General features: G+C 36.3%; 1 protein-coding gene across 1 annotated transcript; it reads left to right on the top strand.

Moving 5' to 3' along the window:
- The first annotated feature begins 613 nt into the window (after positions 1–613).
- LOC120628216 (D-arabinitol dehydrogenase 1-like) lies at positions 614–14998 on the top strand. The gene is made up of 10 exons (XM_039896474.1): positions 614–670; positions 1897–2053; positions 4897–5021; positions 6712–6878; positions 8986–9087; positions 10194–10289; positions 10889–10966; positions 11786–11879; positions 13608–13715; positions 14828–14998. The coding sequence occupies exons 2-10, from the start codon at positions 1910–1912 to the stop codon at positions 14940–14942; spliced, it is 1029 nt and encodes a 342-aa protein (XP_039752408.1). The 5' UTR covers positions 614–670; positions 1897–1909; the 3' UTR covers positions 14943–14998.
- The last annotated feature ends 3292 nt before the right edge of the window (positions 14999–18290 follow it).

Here is an 18290-nt window from a genome sequence, read left to right as displayed (position 1 = left end):
CTTTTTTTTTTGCGAAACTCTGAAGAAGTATAGGAAGATCCAAAGACAGGAGCGGATTCCTATGGGACAGAGCAACAGATAAAAAAAATTCTCCGTATAAACTCTTTTGCATTTATCACATAAGTTGGAGAATAGGTATATAATATATTACTTCTAGTATTGAATACATGGTGTTTCACTTTCTTTCTGTATATACTCCTTCTTAGTCTTTCTTTCATTCATCATCATCCTCATAACAACCCATTCGGTAATGGGTTGTTATGAGGATGATGATGAATGAAAGACCACTACAGGGCACGGGTTTTCTCCCACAATGAGAAGAGGTTATCATAAAAAAATATAATATTCATTATTAAAATACGAATTGAATACCGCACATTTATTATGAAGACAAGAATCATATTTTCACGAATCGCAAAAACTACTACTAACTTTAATTTGAAAGAAACACTTTTATTTACTATATTTCGTCTAATATAGTCAATATTGCCTACCTACCTATACACGCTCTCGGTTCTTGGCACCAATTAATAAAACGCATCAGTCGTATATTCAACGTCTCTATTATTCTGTAATTCATGGTCACCGTTTACATTACACATGGATGTCAATAATAGAATATCTTGCAGCCATTTAGATACAGCGTGGTTACGATAAGCGACGGACATCTGTGAGTTTACACTATCTATTTTATTTTCCTTTAAGGTCAATAAGTCGTATATTTTCCATACTTCTTTTTGTTTATTTAAACTGAGAATGTTTTTAATTAATATTGTATTGTTAGAATTTAAATTTGGAACAACATTTTTTATTTTTTCTTTATTTTATCGTCGATAATCATTGTCAAAATAATATGATGGGAGTTTTATCATCCCTTAGAGCAGTCGTATCGATCTACTACCTACCGTGATTACCAATCCGTCCGTCTGCCCAGCGTGTGGATTAATTATGGGCAAACCGTCCCGTTGGGACAGGCCTTTAGTTCAGCAGTGGAAGGTGTGACAAAACGCTGCATAACTATTGCGATGTTATGCCACATTTATATGTAAGGCCTTAAAATATGTCTTAAACAATACTACCATAGGTAAACTTTTGTTATAACTACGTCAAATTTCGGGCGTTAAAATCTATTTACTTCACGATTTTCATTATTACTTTTATTGATATACTAGCGGTCCCACGCGACTTTGTCCGCGTATAAGTCAATCTCAAAAGATATAAGAAGTATGCTGTCTCGGTCTTTTTTTAGAATTTTTAGAGGGGAACCACTTCACCAATACATTATTTCTATCGAAACTATAACCGTTTGCGCAGCGCACGCATCAGAAGTACTTAAAAGGAAAAAAACCGTTTTTGAAACATACTTCATTGGTGCTATGCGCCAATTGGTTTTAGCGTGACGACATATATATATATAGCCTTCCTCGATAAATGGGCTATCCAACACTGAAAGAATTTTTCAATTCGGACTAGTAGTTCATCATTGAGATCATCAACGTGTTAATGATAACCGAAATACTGTCATATACTGTCTCTGAGACTTATCTGTGAAAACGAAAACCTAATAGTTTTTGAGTAAACCACTGCAAACAACACTGATTTTAATTCATTAAAAACAATAGTTTTTACTGAATGAAATCATATACAGTGAATTTTATCACCTTATTAGGCATGCGTCGCGTAGCGTAGGTGCTATGCACGTGTCGGGTTTTTATTTTTAATAGGGTTGTCACAAGTAATCACTTCGAATGTTTTGCATTCGTTTCTATGGAAAAATAAATATGCTTCTTTAGATGTGATGTTTAACAGGGTGATTCCTAATGTAACATACTTATGCATCCTTAAACATTATTTCGTAATTCGGTTACACGTTGTATATTTTTATCAATTCCACAGATAAGTTACCAAAATGAAAGCAGTAGTGTTCGATGGAAAGAATCTCTCCCTAAAGTATGATGAGAACTACCCTATGCCCACCATTCTGAAGGACGATGACGTGATCGTGAAAGTGGAGTATTCGGGCGTTTGTGGCACGGATCTGCATATTATACAGGTAAATATAAGACTGCATGCAAAATTTATGAAAATATTTTATTTAAACACAGCAATGTGTTGAAGGATATGATAGGGCTACTCGTATGTATCGAATTATAAAAGAACAGTTTTTCAAAAAAAGGGCATTCAAAAAAAGGTGACATATGAAATATTTAAATAATTAAATAAATATACCTACTACGACAATACACACATCGCCATCTAGCCCCAAAGAAAGCGTAGCTTGTGTTATGGGTACTAAGATGACTGATGAATATTTTTATGTATAAAATACAAAAAATAATTACAATAAACATTATCTGTACACCCAGAAGTATATATATAGCATCAATTAATATACTTCTGTATAAAGATAATTTTAGATCTGTATATTAAAGTAGTTTATGGCTATTAGTAAAGAATATTGATTTAACCCTTATGCACTCATAAACTGCATTAGCACCATAAGTGCAAAACAAACAATAATACTTACTTACGTAATAGTAGAAGTAGTTAATAGAAATTGTATAAATGTCAAGTGGCTTTTATACAGTTTCCATTATTGAATCCCTACTGCCCTATCCCTACTATCCCTACTAAATATTATAAATGTGAATGTAAGTTTGTTTGTTACGCTTTCACGCAAAAACTACTGAACCCGATCATCATGAAATTGTACACATACTCCTGAAGGTATTAGAAGTCTAATATAGGATGCTTTTTATCCCGAAATTAAGCTTAGTTCTTTTGGGAGAGGGGACGAAAGTGTTTGACGATTTTACACCATAACGCCGTCAAATGATAAGCGATTTAAATAATTACTTTTGTACTTTAGAGGTTATAATGTCTGTTTAATTTTGCGTAGATCTGATTAATGTGATTGGAGATAGAGGACAGAACTCCTCAGCGGACGGACCAGCAAACTCGTCATTTAAGGCTTAGCCATCCTAAATACATAAAGTTCTGCCACATTCAAGAGGCGATCAGTGCTAGGACTAAATAAAAGTTGTCAAACATATGAATCAACTAATAATGCGATTTCGATTCTTTCTTTAACGATAATTATTCTTTTAAGCGATAGGAGTAGCTGAGATTGATTATACAGTTCTTTTTAGATATTGTTTATTATGTGAGTAGTTTTTTTTTTTTAAACTACACTAAATCTTTTTTTATATAAGAATACACAACTTAAAAATTTCAGTAGAATTACACCTAAATTGAATGCCACATGCCTTTCATTGCCATCATATAAATCTACAAATAAAAATAATAAATATACTACGACAATACACAAATCTTCTTCTTCTTTTCCTGGACTTGTCTCCGTACTTGGTCGGCCGGAACCTTTCGTTGTAAGTAGTGCCACTGGTACGGCTCCCCGCTGGGTCGCTCCAGCCAGCCGAGCTCACTCCAGAAGCTTAGCAGGCCGCCCAGGTCGCCAAGTGCAAGACAATACACACATATTATATCTAACTATCATAGCTTTTTACAGAATTAGTTTTTTCTTTATTTGAGTCAACTAGGCGTACGATGTTGTCTGTTAATCTAACGTTCTTCTTCTTCTTCTTGCGGCTCAGGTTCGCCTGGTCCCTAGTGTCACGTCAACCGGTTACGATCTATTGTGACGCCGCTGTCTAGATCTCCCAGCAAGCATTGGTCGCCGCCAGGTATAGCAGCACTTTCCTTGCTGGAAGAAGATTAGCATCCTCTGGTTGTATTATATACTTCCCTAAAAGAGTGCTGCGTTTATGCATCAGCGCGGGGCAGGAACAGATTAAGTGCAGCGACGTCTCCGCAGCCTCTTTACAGAGTCTACATAGACCTGTGTCCTGCAGCTTTAGGTTGAACGTGTGCCTGTTAAGCCCACAGTGCCCCGTAAGCGGATATGCGGATTACTAACGTTACTATTGGTTAGTGATAAAAGCCGAAACCGACGTGCATTAAATTCTACTTCAAATCTCGAAAGTAGGTACCCATTTACTGACTACCCAGCACCACCGACTACTTCTTTGCTGCTACTGCCACCCATCGCGGAAGCGGTGATAGCTCAGTGGGAAAGACTTGGACTTCACTTTCGGGTAACTTCGAATCCCAGCACCTTGCACATTTCTAAGTGATGTGCGTTTTGAGTAATTAAAATATATCTTGCTTCAACGCTGAAGGAAAACATCGCGAGGAAACCTGCATGCTTGAGAGTTCTCCATAATGTTCTCTAAGGTATGTGAAATCCACCAATCCGCACGGGGCCGTGGTGGACGGCCTTAACCCCTTTTCATTGTAGGGGGAGACCCGTGCCCTGTAGTGGGCCGGTAAGAGGTTGATATTATGATGACTGCCACCCATCTTTCCGATGAACTGTTCCTATAGGATGCTGGCAACTGATGCTCCGTTATAAACAGAGCAACACTTCGCAGGGCATAAAAATAATTCCTACAAAGATCCGCCCCGTGTCAAGGGACAAGATTGTGGAGATAGGAAGATAAAGAAAGAACAAAAAAATGAATAAATAATAACAAATATAATACACACATCGCCATCCAGCCCCAAAGTAAGCGTAGCTTGTGTTATGGGTACTAAGATGACTGATGTATATTTTTATGAATAATATACTTAAATACTTGTCATTTACATATAAACATCCAGACACTGAAAAACATTCATGTTCATCACACAAACATTTTCTAGTTGTGGGAATCGAAACCACGGCCTTGGACGCAGAAAGCAGGGTCGCTGCCCGGTGCGCCAATCGGCTGTCAAAAAATAAAAATATATAATGCGCAAAGGCGTGGAAGGAGTCCCTGAGCCGAGACTTTTAAATAGGAAAGGTTTCATATCAGGTAATTTTATGTTTATTTTTTCCAGGGGGAGTTTCCAGCATCGAAAGAGAGGCCGCTGCCGCTCGGACACGAATTCAGCGGGGTCGTGCATCAAGTGGGGAAAGCGTCAATCTTCAAAGTGGGGCAAAAAGTCGTGGTTGATCCTAATCGGTAATTATATTATATCATCATCTTTGGCGACCTCCCTTGAGCAGGAGTGCGCGATGTGGTTAAAGAAAATAATAAATAAATAAATATACGACAATATACATATTTCATACACATCTAGCCCATCTAAATTAAACGTAGCTTATGTTACGGGTACTAAGATGACCGATGAATATTTTATGAATAATACACTTATAATAATAATTGCTTCTGCCCGCGACTTCGGCTGCGTGGACTTTAGAATCTGGTCTATAGTATCGCTTGTTAACAATTTTTAATCTTACCAGGGGATGTTTTTGAGAGATGGGGATAGATATTTCATGTCCTTTTCCATAGCATAGGTGACCGGTGGCTTAGCTCGTATACAATTTTCAATTTTCCCTCGGGACTATATACTTTATATATCGGAATAAAAGGTAGCCTTTCCATGTCAAAGGCTATATGCATGCCGAATTTCACCCAAATCCGTTCAGCCGTTTTGCGCGAATGAGTAACAAACATCCACACTTTAACATTTATAATATTAGTATGATGTAGATTTTTATTTTTCCAGTGGTAGGAATCGGACCCACGGCCTAGACTCAGAAAACAGGGTCCCTGGGTCAAAATAAATTGTGCAATCTAAAGATTATATCTAAACCAATCTTTTAAAAACGAAAATACTATCGGGTATTAATTTAGTAAGCAAGCAATGCTTAAAAGTACAATAAGAAAACTATAAATAATTATCTATCACAAACTAAAGGAAAATTTTCAATAACGTCATCTGAATTATGCAGTTCTTATCATTGAGCATTATTTATTTAATAGTTACACGCCTTACGACTTTAATATTGTTTACTAGATTATAAGAATAACAATATAAACGGAAGTCACTAATCATGTATCTCATTGCGATTTATTTTGTTAAGCCTGTTGAAATCACTTAAAATAGTATGGTCATAATTTATTTTAATAAACTACTAACTTTTTTTTTTGTTAGGTTAGGTTAGGAAAAGAATAAATAAATAAAAGATGCCTCATCTATTATTTATTTATTCTTTAAAATAATTCTTTTATAAATATAACCTAAAATAAACTATTTGAAACTAAATAAATCATCACAGAATTAAGAATTTTGTTTCTATTAATACTATTATACAACGTTTAACAGAATTACGAAATATTGAAGGATGCATAAGAATTTTTTATAAGGAATCCCCCTGTAAAAGTATTCAAACAAAAGAAGAATATTTATTTTTCGATAAAAACGAATTCAAAACATTTTAAGTGATAAAAGACCGACACGCGTAACATGATAACATAATTTTAATTTTGCATGTAATGGTATCGGTTTTCTTTCAGTAAAAATTATGGCAGTGGTTTACTCAAAAACTATTAAAATTTCGATTTCACAGATAAGTATCAGGGACACTACATAATGTACCTTTAAAGCCTGTGAAGTATTATTACAATCTGACAGATCAGAATACAATTATTACCCTTCCCCTTTCCTGATGTGGTACGATGCGAGTAATGAAATATAGGGGAGAATTCACTACAATGAATGAATGAATACTAGTACTGCGATCACCAACCTGTCTGCAAAGCCTGCTGATTTTTTGCCAATTTAGCAGTTGACTGATTAAGACTATAGAGGATACAAGAGGTTAAAACACTGCTTTTATTCTGACATAGCCTCTTGGTTTTACAGTGCCTGTAACCTCTGCAACTTCTGTCGCGACGGTAAATACCAGTACTGCCTGACAGCCGGCATAAACAGTACTATCGGCATCTGGAAGGACGGCGGCTGGGCGCAATACTGCCGCTGCCCTCAGGATCAAGTGTACGCGCTGCCCGATGGAATCACCACTGAACAAGGTCACTTTACTTTTTTTTTTCGTGGGTAAATCCTCATGGATATCACCGCACCACGGCGAGGCACAGTGGTTATGTCGGACTCGTACCGGCTAAACCCCGCGGTGATCCAACAAGTCGCCTAGTGGCAGGGCCACGGGAACGCTTTCGCACACAACAGCGACCCAGCTAGTGGCGCCCGCTGTGGCAAGGTCACTTTTCTACCACAACCTAATATCTGACAAGAATTTGTAAAAAAGAAAAATTGCTAAGCTATTGCAATTTGGCATTATACCTATCTTTTCAAAATTCTGATCTTTTGATATGTATTATTTGAATTCATGGAGATGTCTTTCAAAAAGTTGAATGTTTGTATTAAACGTTAGCGTATAGAAAAGTCTTTTGAGAAAATAAACGTCTTTAACCACAAACTTAAAGAAAAGTCCTATCTTAATATATATAAATCTCCTGTCACGATGTTTGTCCGCGATGGACTCCTAAACAACTTAACCGATTTTAAATTAAATTGACACACCGTGAGCAGTCTGGTCCAACTTAAGAGATAGGATAGCTTAGATCTTTTGCAATAAAATAAAATTATAGTCGCAATTTTATTTTATTGCAAATTATTTGTCTATAATTAATTGACAGTCACATGTTATATATATACTACTATACTCATTTAAGGCTTAGCGATACTGAATACTTTAAAAACAATATCAAACGCAGACGAAGTCACGGGCAACAGCTAGTTATAGTATAAAGGACTACGTAATGGATAAAAAAGCGTACTCGTATGTGTGAATTTTTGCTCAAACCAAGTTGCTCTTCTAATAATTTAAATGACAATGTGAGATGGTGATAACAGAAAAGAACACCCGGCTAAGTTTGTTGTGAGCTGCTTCTTAGATCAGGGCGCGTTTGGAGCCGTAGCTGTTTTAAGTTTGCGAATGTGGTTATCGCCACAATCTCACTACCGTGTACACATTGCTCATGTAATGTACGCATCACAAGTGCTTTAATCGGATTATTTAAATAAAGATATTTTTGAATGAATTTATAAAAAAAACTACGACAATTTTACACGCAAAGTGAGCGTTGCCTATGTTATGGGTATTTATTGTTTATTTATATCTATCGCAATGCAATGCTGTGTTCAGGTCTTCAGGGCGTGGTTGCCGGTGTAATTGAGATTATCATTAACACTAAAAGTTTACCAATATTAAAAAAACTTGTTATTGAACATGTACAAAATACCGTTCAGTCAAGTAAATGTGACCTCATTCCTATAAAACGATTTGTATTATCTCTCGCTAACTTTTTGTTTAACCACCCGCAAAAAATTTTACTTTTAAATAATATTAAGCGAAATTGTACTAAGCGAAAGCTTATAGAAAAGTCCTATTATAGTTTAAACGATTACGTAAACGATAAAAAAGCTTGGGTGTAAACAATTGCTCTAACCAGGTTGCTTCTTAAATATTTTCTAATGACAATGTGAGATGGTGATAACAAAAAGAACACCCGGCTAAGTTTGTTGTGGGCTTCTTCTTAGACCAGGGCGCAATTGGAACCCTCGTAGCTTTAGTTTTAAGTTTACGATTGAAGTTATCGCCATCACTACTCACTGCTATGTACACATTTCGTATATAATAACGCATCAAAAGTGCCATCTATGTGCCTATTTGAATAAAGAAATATTTGACTTTGACTTTAATATGGTACATCTGTAGCAACAAAGCACTGTGAGATTTTGTATCAACTAATTTTAAAATATTATCGTATTCTCGATGTAAGTGAACTATTGTGTTCTTTTTGAGCAATAAATGTCTTTAAGCCGAATTACAGGTACCTGACGCCAACTCCGACGCTTAGGTTGATTGACACAGGTTAGCACGTTGCAGGCAGTGGCGGGCATATATGCACAGGGTATGCAGATGATACAAAATGAAGGAAATCTCCAGTGCGAGTGATAAACACTTAAGGGCCTTAAGGACCATATGCCTATCCTACAGTTTTTATAATTCGTTCGATGTGTCCGAGAATTTCGTGTACGTCAAAAAATGTTATTTCAATATCAGTTGTTTTTCTAATGAGAGTAGTGGAATTAAATAAACTTTTTACATAACAGCGGGTCTCTGCGAGCCATACTCGTGCGTGTCCCACGGATTCGACCGCATCGCCCCGCTGCCTGTGGGGAACAAGATACTCATCGTCGGCGCTGGAATTATCGGTGAGTCTAAACTTCTATTCATGTGTCACCACTAAAATGATCATAACTGTACATTAAAAAAACTTAACAAAAAAAAAAATTTACAACATTTATAAGTCTGTGCTAAAATGTAAAAAAGTGCTGGTACTATACTTGCTACTATATATATACAAGGTATAACAGAACTACGAAATAATATTAAAGGATGCATACAGTGGCGTGCACTTCATACATGTACTAAAATTCATATACAACTCGTGTAGGAGGTTGATTTTGGCTATTTATGCAATTTTCCTGCTGTATGCATACCCTGGTAAGAAACCCAGTGCTCGCCACTGGATGCATAAGTATATTTCATATACTATGCATCATTCAATATTATATTATTCTTCTTTGTCGTTACACTCTTGGCAGAGTGGTCGTGGTCATCATGAAGTGTCTTTGAGGGCAGATGTCACACGCCCCACGAGCATCCGCCACTTCTCTCGGCTGGCCGAAAGCCTGGTGCACTCGTGCAAAGGGCCACCCACAGCAGACTTAATCTGATCGGTTCATCGCATGGGTGACCTTGAGACGTGCCCGAAGAATTTTAAGATGCGACTCTGTACTAACGCTGAAAGACGTTTTTAATGCCGATTTCTTGGAGTATAGAGATGTTGGTACGAAATTCGGTCCATGACACTCCCAGCATTCGTCTCCAGCACCACATCTCCAAAGCATCAATTTTCTTCTTCTCGACTAGTCGCAAAGTCCACGTCTCTGCAGCGTATAAAAATATGGGGAAAACAAATTATACTTGGGATAAACAGATTATGTAAAATATTATACAGTTAGAAATATAGTTTCGCCAAGCACCAACGCGCGCTCCGTATAAAGGGCAGTTGACAACGATGGAGCGGACCCCGCTTATTTGTTATATTTGATTTAATAAAAGTAATTATTCGTGTCTTAGATTGTTTCTTTTTATTTAGTTTATTTAACAAAGCGTTTCTAAGAATACAATAATATTATTTATTTTTATATATACTTAAATATAATATTATACGCGACAGCACGTCTATCTTGTACAGCAGACAAAGACGCGAGGGGCCGCTAGTATATAAATAAACTTGCATTTGGTATTTCAGGTAACTTATGGATAACAACATTACATCTTCAGGGGCACCGGGATGTCACGGTTTCAGAGATGAACAAAGCCAGGCTGGATATAGTTAAGCTATTGGGTAAGTTTATTATGCATCTAAAACACTTATTTTACTATAAGTACTAGATTATTATAGGGTGTTTTTGCTAACACAGGCCGCGATTGCCAGTCACAGGTTCAAATCCTGTAACGAAATAAAGAAATACTGTTAAAGTGTGCATCAGTATATTTCATAGGGAATCACCCTGTATGGACTTTTTTCGGTCTTTTAACGACTGTAAGACGTAAAGAAGGTTATGCGAATGAAACCCCTTCGGTCTTTAATATCCAACGAGTAACAGAATTACGAAATCATATAAGTATATTTTATAAGGAATCTCCCTGTAAAGATGTTAAATCATAAAAAGCATATTTAATTTTCCATACAAACGAATTCAAGACATTCTGAATGTTTACATAGGACAACCCTATTGAAGATAAAAGACCGACACGTGCATAGTACCTACCCTACGCGCTCTTTCATTGAAAACTATGACAATGTTTACTCAACTAGTACGGTTTCACAGATAAGTCTCAGAGACAGTACATGACGTACCTCTGGAGCCTGTAAAGAAATATCTCGATTTTCATTAATTATTGTATAATGTATATTTTACATTTACCGTAGTAAATTTTCAGATACCGGCTACAGGCTGATCACACCAGATGTTCTGGCTGCTGAAAAACAACTTTATGACGTCATTATTGATTGCACAGGTAATCATCATCATCTTTACCTTATCAAATTCCACTGCTTAGCAAAGGCCTTCGCTGTCGTAGAAGATAGGGTAATTACTTACCATAGACTTACGGTATAGACTTACCATAGACTTACGATATAGATTTACCACGCTGCTTATGCGGATATGTGGCCTATGCATTATTTTATAACATTTCACGTCTTGTTACTTTATCCTAATAAGGGTGATAGTGAGTTTGTTTGTCTGTTACTCTTTCACGCCTCAACTACTTAATAGGTCATCATTTAAATTTAGCATGTACATCTATGGGAAAGAAAAGGTCATAACCTAGCATCCAGAAAAAAAAGTATATTAATATTTCTGAATAGATTTCAGAAAAGGACCACCCGAATAAACTTATAAAATCTATAATAACGCGAATAAAGATAGTACATACGTACTACGGCCACGATTATTTCTTAAATAAAAAAAAAAAGTGGATAAATTGAAGTTAAAAAAAATATAGCTACCTATTTAATTCGAAATTCAAAATTTCGTTTGGCCGTAAACGGACGTGACGGTAAATTTTTAAATAGTACTATTAATAAAACAAAAAGGTAAGGTGAGGTTAGGTTCAACGAATTAGTTTGGCCATCCAAAGGGGCAATGCTGCCAGCATCTTAGGAACTGTGCCTCGCTGCGGTGGTTTCGAGGACGTTTTAGATTTTATTTAGTTTTAAATAGTTTATTTTAGGTTATATTTATATTTTAAAGAAACAAATATGTATCATTAGGTGAGGTTTGTTAATATAAGTATTTCTTTTGAATTTAATTCCTTGTAAATACCTATTCCCAGGCGTGGGCAAAGTGATGGAGATCAGCTTTAACTATCTCCGGCACGGGGGCAAATACGTACTGTTTGGATGCTGCCCTCCCACACATCAAGCTTCGTGAGTTTAATTATTTAAGATCCACTGTATAATTCGACGTATTAAGCAGGAAGGACTCATCCCACAAAATTTACAAGAATCAGCTATATAAATTACAAGAATCAGGCAGTTACAAAAAGCAAGGAATTTAATTTAGAAAAAAATAAACAACGCAACACGCTTTTTGTGACTTTATTTATTTATTTATTTATTTATAAAGGACAACCAACAGTAGATACATTAAAACATGCTTTTTTTTTTTGGAATGAGTCACATAGTAAATGTTCAACTATTTACAGGTTATCACAGCATGCATTAAAATGTAAAAAAGTCATTCTTATAAATTATTTACAATTAATTATTAGTCAGTTAATATAAACCTTTAAAAGTATAAAAGTATAAATATTTAAAGCTAAATTACAATAAAAAACTTGTGACTTGTTAAACTCACAAGTTTTTGTGTGACTTGATAAACTGGATAACAAACAACACATTAAGCAGGAATTTTGGTTAAATTAGATAAAATGACTTAAAAGACACTTGCAGTGGGTTGAGTCTTTTCTGCTAAACTACGTTTTTATAACTGACATACTTTCAAATAATTTAATGAAATGGCTCAAGCAACTCAGCCATAAGCCAACGCGTAATACACGTGTGATTGGCTTACACTGAAGGGTTCCTAAACATGTTGACCAACAGTGTTGGTCCAATGCCAACACATTGGTCCAGAGTGTAGCAGAGACTCGGAATTGTAGATGTTACTCTGTAATCCCTCGTTCACTTGGGATGTATCCCTGCACGCCCGTATCGTTAAACGTTGCATTACACACTTGTTAAACAATCTACTATATAAGTCAACTACTGGAATAAAAACAAAAAAGAAAAAAAAAATTGACGACGTCGCATTTGCAACGGTGAACGCTGTCAATTTAAGTGAGAAGTCCTATATTCGATTCCCAGGCGGGGGCATTTAGTGTTCCGGTGCGATGTCGAGTGGAAACTAATTAAGAGTATGACTACCATACTCCCTAGGTTAGCCCGCTACCATCTTAGACTGCATCAGCATTTACCCCCAGGTGAGATTGCAGTCAAGGGCTAACTTATAGGGGAATGAAAAAAAATGCCTCTCAACAGGTGGGTTCGTCCACAATAACCACTATTGGCAGACCTTTTGGTGATCATAATGGTAGTAGTAGCACAGAGGACGCAATTATATTTCCTTAGTCACCTCGTACGACACTCCCGGTAAGAAGAGGTTGGTGACAACAGTGTTCTGATCTGTCGTCACCACGCGGTGTTATTTATATCACCATCTCAGAATGTCTTAATTAATTTAATTTTGAATGCGATACATAAACCAAAATATTCGTTTTTACAATTTTTGTCTGTCTCTCTGTCTTTGTTCCGGCTAATCTCTGAAATGGCTGAAACGATTTTGACGGGACTTTTAATGGCAGGTAGCTGATGCAATAAGGAGTAACTTAAGCTGCGTTTATTTTAGGTAAAATCTTCTATATCAGCGTGAAATAAAAAAATAAATTAAGGACACCTAAACAAAACTTAATTGGAAAAGTTCTAAGTAAAAACTACACCCGATTTTTTTATACAACTTATGCTTTAAAACAAACGCGGACTAAGTCGCGGGCAACAGCTAGTTAATTATAAACTACTAATATAAAAAAAAAACTATAGTAATAAAAAGTATTCTACAAGAAAGTTTGCATAAATATTTGAATAATTCTATTACAGGTTGAACCCATTCCAAATTTATGATAAGGAGTTGACTATAATCGGTGTGAAGATTAATCCGTTCAGCTTTCCAAAGGCTCTTGGATTACTTCGAGCTATGGGCAGCAGGTATGATTATATATTATAGAATATTACGAAACAAGTATGGTAAAATGGCGATTAGGAAGCCGAGAATGACCTATGCAGTTTGCACACGCGTTCCATACGACGTTTTTCATAAGACTTGCGAGGAAAAAACAATCAGTTAAAAAATTGGTTGCCTGTAAAGTCGGTATACGGGCGAAAGTTTTACGTGACAACGACTTTGAGTGGTAAAATAATTTTAATGTGAATATTCATTCGTATAGTAGGAAGAAGGATGAAATAAAAGTAACAATTTAAAACATTTATTTATACAAAGAATTATATTTAAAACATTAATTTATACAAAGAATCTCGCACTGAATTTCATATTAACAAAATTTTATTTTTACCTTTACACATACATACTTATTTATATACAAATATACATACAATAACTTGCAATACATTTGCGTACAATGAAACAGCGTTTACTACAAAGGGACGCGTGCCTTTCACTTTTTATGTCTGTCTCTCTCGCTCTTAGGCGGGCTAACCATGCCCGAGTGGAAGGGACGCGTGCCTCTCACTCGCTCTCATTGTGAGCGCATAACGTGAGCGGAGCGTAACGCAGTTTCTTGAAGTGTCACCCGGCAAACCAATTTATAAGACGTTGTCACGTCAAAAAACTCTCAGAGAATAAATAACCATTTCTGCTGTTTTAACACTGTTTTAAAGTTTCGTAGACCGCTCTCTAGATATTTTACTGTTATTCTGCTTTTCAATTTAAAATATATCCGTAATCAACTACAAAGCGAAAATGTTAACGAAATTGTATATTCATTTTGGAAAATTTTGGAAAATAAATCGAGGCACGAATTGCGAGTGAATAACCAAAATATAGAGAGCGGCCTACGAAACCTTCATCCAGTGGAAATAAAACTAAAATGGTTAGTTATTTTCTGAGAACGTGTAAAGCCTGTTTGGTTTCACACAAGAGTAATGAAAGCCATCACCTGAAACGCCGATTGCTTATTACACATTAAAATTAACTTAACAAATTACAATAAAAGAAAGGTAGGTATACAAACAAAACAAGATACACAATGATATACAAACGGCTTATTAATTGCTTAGTCACCAAGATTACCTTTTTTCAGATACCTCAACTATGAGAAGTTGGGTGTTAAGACCTACCCTCTCTCCGGATACCAGGATGCGCTGAAAGAGTTGAAGGCGGGAACTATCTCAAAGGCCATATTCAAAATTGTTTGATACAGTCACCAGTGATTTTATAACTGATTAAGATTGAATAAAGTTTCAATTCGAAATAATTTTTAATTTACATGAATGGTCATCATTAAAAAGTGCTATAAGTTTTAACCAACCTCTTAACCTTTTTGATAAATCCTATCCGAAATAACAAATATCGGCTCTGGTTAAAACTCAAATAGAAAAAACGAAAATAAAATTTTAAAAATCTGACATAAGGAGTAGGTACCTACATTTTTTATACCACCTGTAAATGAAAACCGAAATAATACTTCAAAGGATTTAGATTACTGTCTCTGAGAATAATCTGTGAAATCAAAACGCTAATGGTTTTTGAGTAAACCCTTAACTATGGTTTTTACTGAACAAAATAAGATACAGCCCTAACATCACATGCAAAAGTAAAATCAAGTGACTCCTGTGAGTGTCGTTACGCGACGCGTACCTGTAGGTACGCGTAAGTAATAGTACTTACGCGTACCTACAGGTACGCTATGCACGTGTCGGCCTTTTATCTTCTATAGGGTTGTCATAAGTAAACACTTAGAATGTTTTGAATTTTGTATGGTAAATATATATGCTTCTTCTGATTTAATATTTTTGCAGGGTTATTCCTTAATATACTTATGCACCCTTCAACAGTAATTCGTAATTCCGTTACACGTTGTATAAATCTAGAACAGGGTTATAAGCTGAAAGCAAGTAAGTACCTAAAAAGAGTTTTAAAGTTTTATGTATAAAGAAAGCTGAGTCGGTGGCCACTGTATTGGTAAAAGATCTTTCTGCAAAAACACGAACAGCAAAATTAATGAAATAATTATTTAATAAATTTGCTAGGTTTCTGGCAACCGTAACGGCGAGCGCTGTGAATTTAAGTAGGAGGTTCCGGATCGGCCGGCAGAGGAAATTTGGACTGAGTATAGACTACTAGCGGCCCCTCTAAACTTCGTCCGCGTATAAGTAAACCTTAAAAGATAGACATATGCTGTCGCAGACTTTTATTTTAGCTTTTAGAGGGGAATAAATTTGGTCATACATGATTTTATAAAAACTTTAACCGTTTACGCAGCGCACGCAGCGGACGCTCTGCAAAGGAAATAAAAAACCTCAATTTCGAAACGTTCTTCACGGGTATATCCTATTAATAAATAAATAAATAAACTACGACAATACACACATCGCCATCTAGCCCCAAAGTAAGCATAGCTTGTGTTATGGGTACTAAGATGACTGATGAATAATTATATGAATAATATACATAAATACTTATATAATATAGATAAACACCCAGACACTGAAAAACATTCATGTTCATCACACAAGCATTCAATCCAATATAGCCTTCCTCTATAAATGGGCTATCGAACACAAAAATATTTTTTCAAATCGGACCTGTAGTTCCTGAGATCATCGCGTTCAAATAAACAAACAAACTCTTCAGCTTTATATATTCATCATCATCATCATCATCATATTAACTCATTACCGGTCCACTACATGGCACGGGTCTCCTCCCGCAATGAGAAGGGGTTAAGGCCGTAGTCCACCATGCTGGCCCAGTGCGGATTGGTGGACTCCACCCACCTTTGAGAACATTCTGTAGAACTCTCAGGCATGCGGGTTTCCTCCCGATGTTTTCCTTCACCGTTGAAGCAAGTGATATTTTAATTACTTAAAACGCACATAAGTTAGAAAAGTTGGAGGTGCGTGCTGGGATTCGAACTCGGCTCCCCAAAAGTGAAGTCGGGCTCCTGCCCACTGCGTTATCATAACTTCTTTTTCTTTTTATATATTAGAATAAGATTAATATTCCGGGAAACATTATTGGACCGTTTTTACTAGTAATAACACCTCATGGCTCATACGAGGTTAGGTGCCATTGTTTTAACAAATGACTCAAGTATCTTGCGCGCTGCCCGCTAACTGCCCACTTGATCAACAGTAAAATGAAGAATTATAACACAATATTAATTATCTATAATATATATTCAATACAAATTAAATAAATGAGAGTTCCCGTTTGTGACTGTGTTTTATATTGTTTTAATGACAGAACAAATCACAGTCGGTAGAGTGGTAACTTCAAGTTTACACAGATTCGGTTGATCGTCGCGTCAGGAGAATTGTAGGTGACAAATCGATAACCCAGGCGTAGCTACATAATCTCCACGACACAATGTTGAATGAATTAATGAATATACTTTAATTGCACACCACAAAAAGTAAATAGAAAAAAAAAGTAAAGAACAACGTATACAATTGGCGGCCTTATCGCTTCATAGTGATTTCTTCCAGGCAACCAACAGCGATTAAAAACAGGTACTGAAAATAGTTAGGTGGTGCATATATACAACACATAAAATAAATATTTCAATTCTTAAATATGTTAAAGTTGCCTGTTTATCAGTTTTTTTTCCGGATATTCTTCGGTGAGTGTGCTCAGGAACTTCACAATCTTGTTCCTCCTTCCCCGTTCTACCACAGAACAGCGAGACACCGTAAGCGTGGCATCCTTATGTGGTTGATATTTCATCAACACGCACGAAACGCTTTTCATCTACGTTTCTAATACGTACCGCTAATATGTGGAAGGCCCTTTTAACTGTGTTTCCTGCCACGTATAATTTGAGTACCTTCAGGGCCAGTTGCGTGCATAGAGGGTTTGCACAGGGTATGCAGATGATATAAAATTAAGAAAATCTGCAGTACGAATTATAAATACTTAAGGTAAGGCTTTTAAAAACTCTTACAATGCCTATCCATAAGTTTTTTATAACTCGAACTGGAGATTGTCTTCATTTTATATCATCTACATACCCTGTGCATACCCTCTATGCACGCCACTGTTCAGGGCTAGAGTGAATAGGCTTTTTCTAGACAAGCGTGCTCCAACCTAGACCTCATTATTGCCTTCTAATGGGCATGATTGACGTCAAGCGCTGGCCTATCGTTAATAAAATAATAAAAAGACACGGCGGTAGCCTTCCACGAGACCAGACCAGAGTAAATTAAGAAATTAAATATTCCCAAATCGAACTCGGGACCTCCAACTTAAAACCGCAGCGGTCACCGCTGCGCAATGGATGTCGTCAAAAATCATAAAGTTTCAATTGAAATAGTATTATCCTACGACAGTCTCATCTGATCAGTCGAATGAACAGTTACCTATCATCGCAGGTGTGACCTGAACATCTCCAATAAATGTCAGTGTGTCAATCGTAGAGAGATCTTATCGCGGTCTATTGTGCCGCCCACACAACATTCATATGGGCACTCGCTAACTAGGTTGAAATTGGGTCGGTTATACTATACGTCTCTCTCATAGGATGTGGTTCAGTATGTGAACACTAT

This window comes from Pararge aegeria, chromosome 12, assembly GCF_905163445.1.
Source record: "Pararge aegeria chromosome 12, ilParAegt1.1, whole genome shotgun sequence".
NCBI lineage: Eukaryota > Metazoa > Arthropoda > Insecta > Lepidoptera > Nymphalidae > Pararge > Pararge aegeria.
Note: the sequence above shows the minus strand (reverse complement) of the source record. Positions and strands in the feature narration are given on the sequence as shown.

What these genes read in the sequence shown, in the direction of transcription:
- LOC120628216 (XM_039896474.1), top strand. Translation starts at nt 1,910, where the DNA reads ATGAAAGCAGTAGTGTTCGATGGAAAGAATCTCTCCCTAAAGTATGAT. An exon ending in CGTCGGCGCTGGAATTATCG is followed by an intron (nt 9,088 to 10,193) that starts GTGAGTCTAAAC and finishes TTGGTATTTCAG; the next exon opens with GTAACTTATGGATAACAACA. An exon ending in CCTCCCACACATCAAGCTTC is followed by an intron (nt 11,880 to 13,607) that starts GTGAGTTTAATT and finishes ATTCTATTACAG; the next exon opens with GTTGAACCCATTCCAAATTT.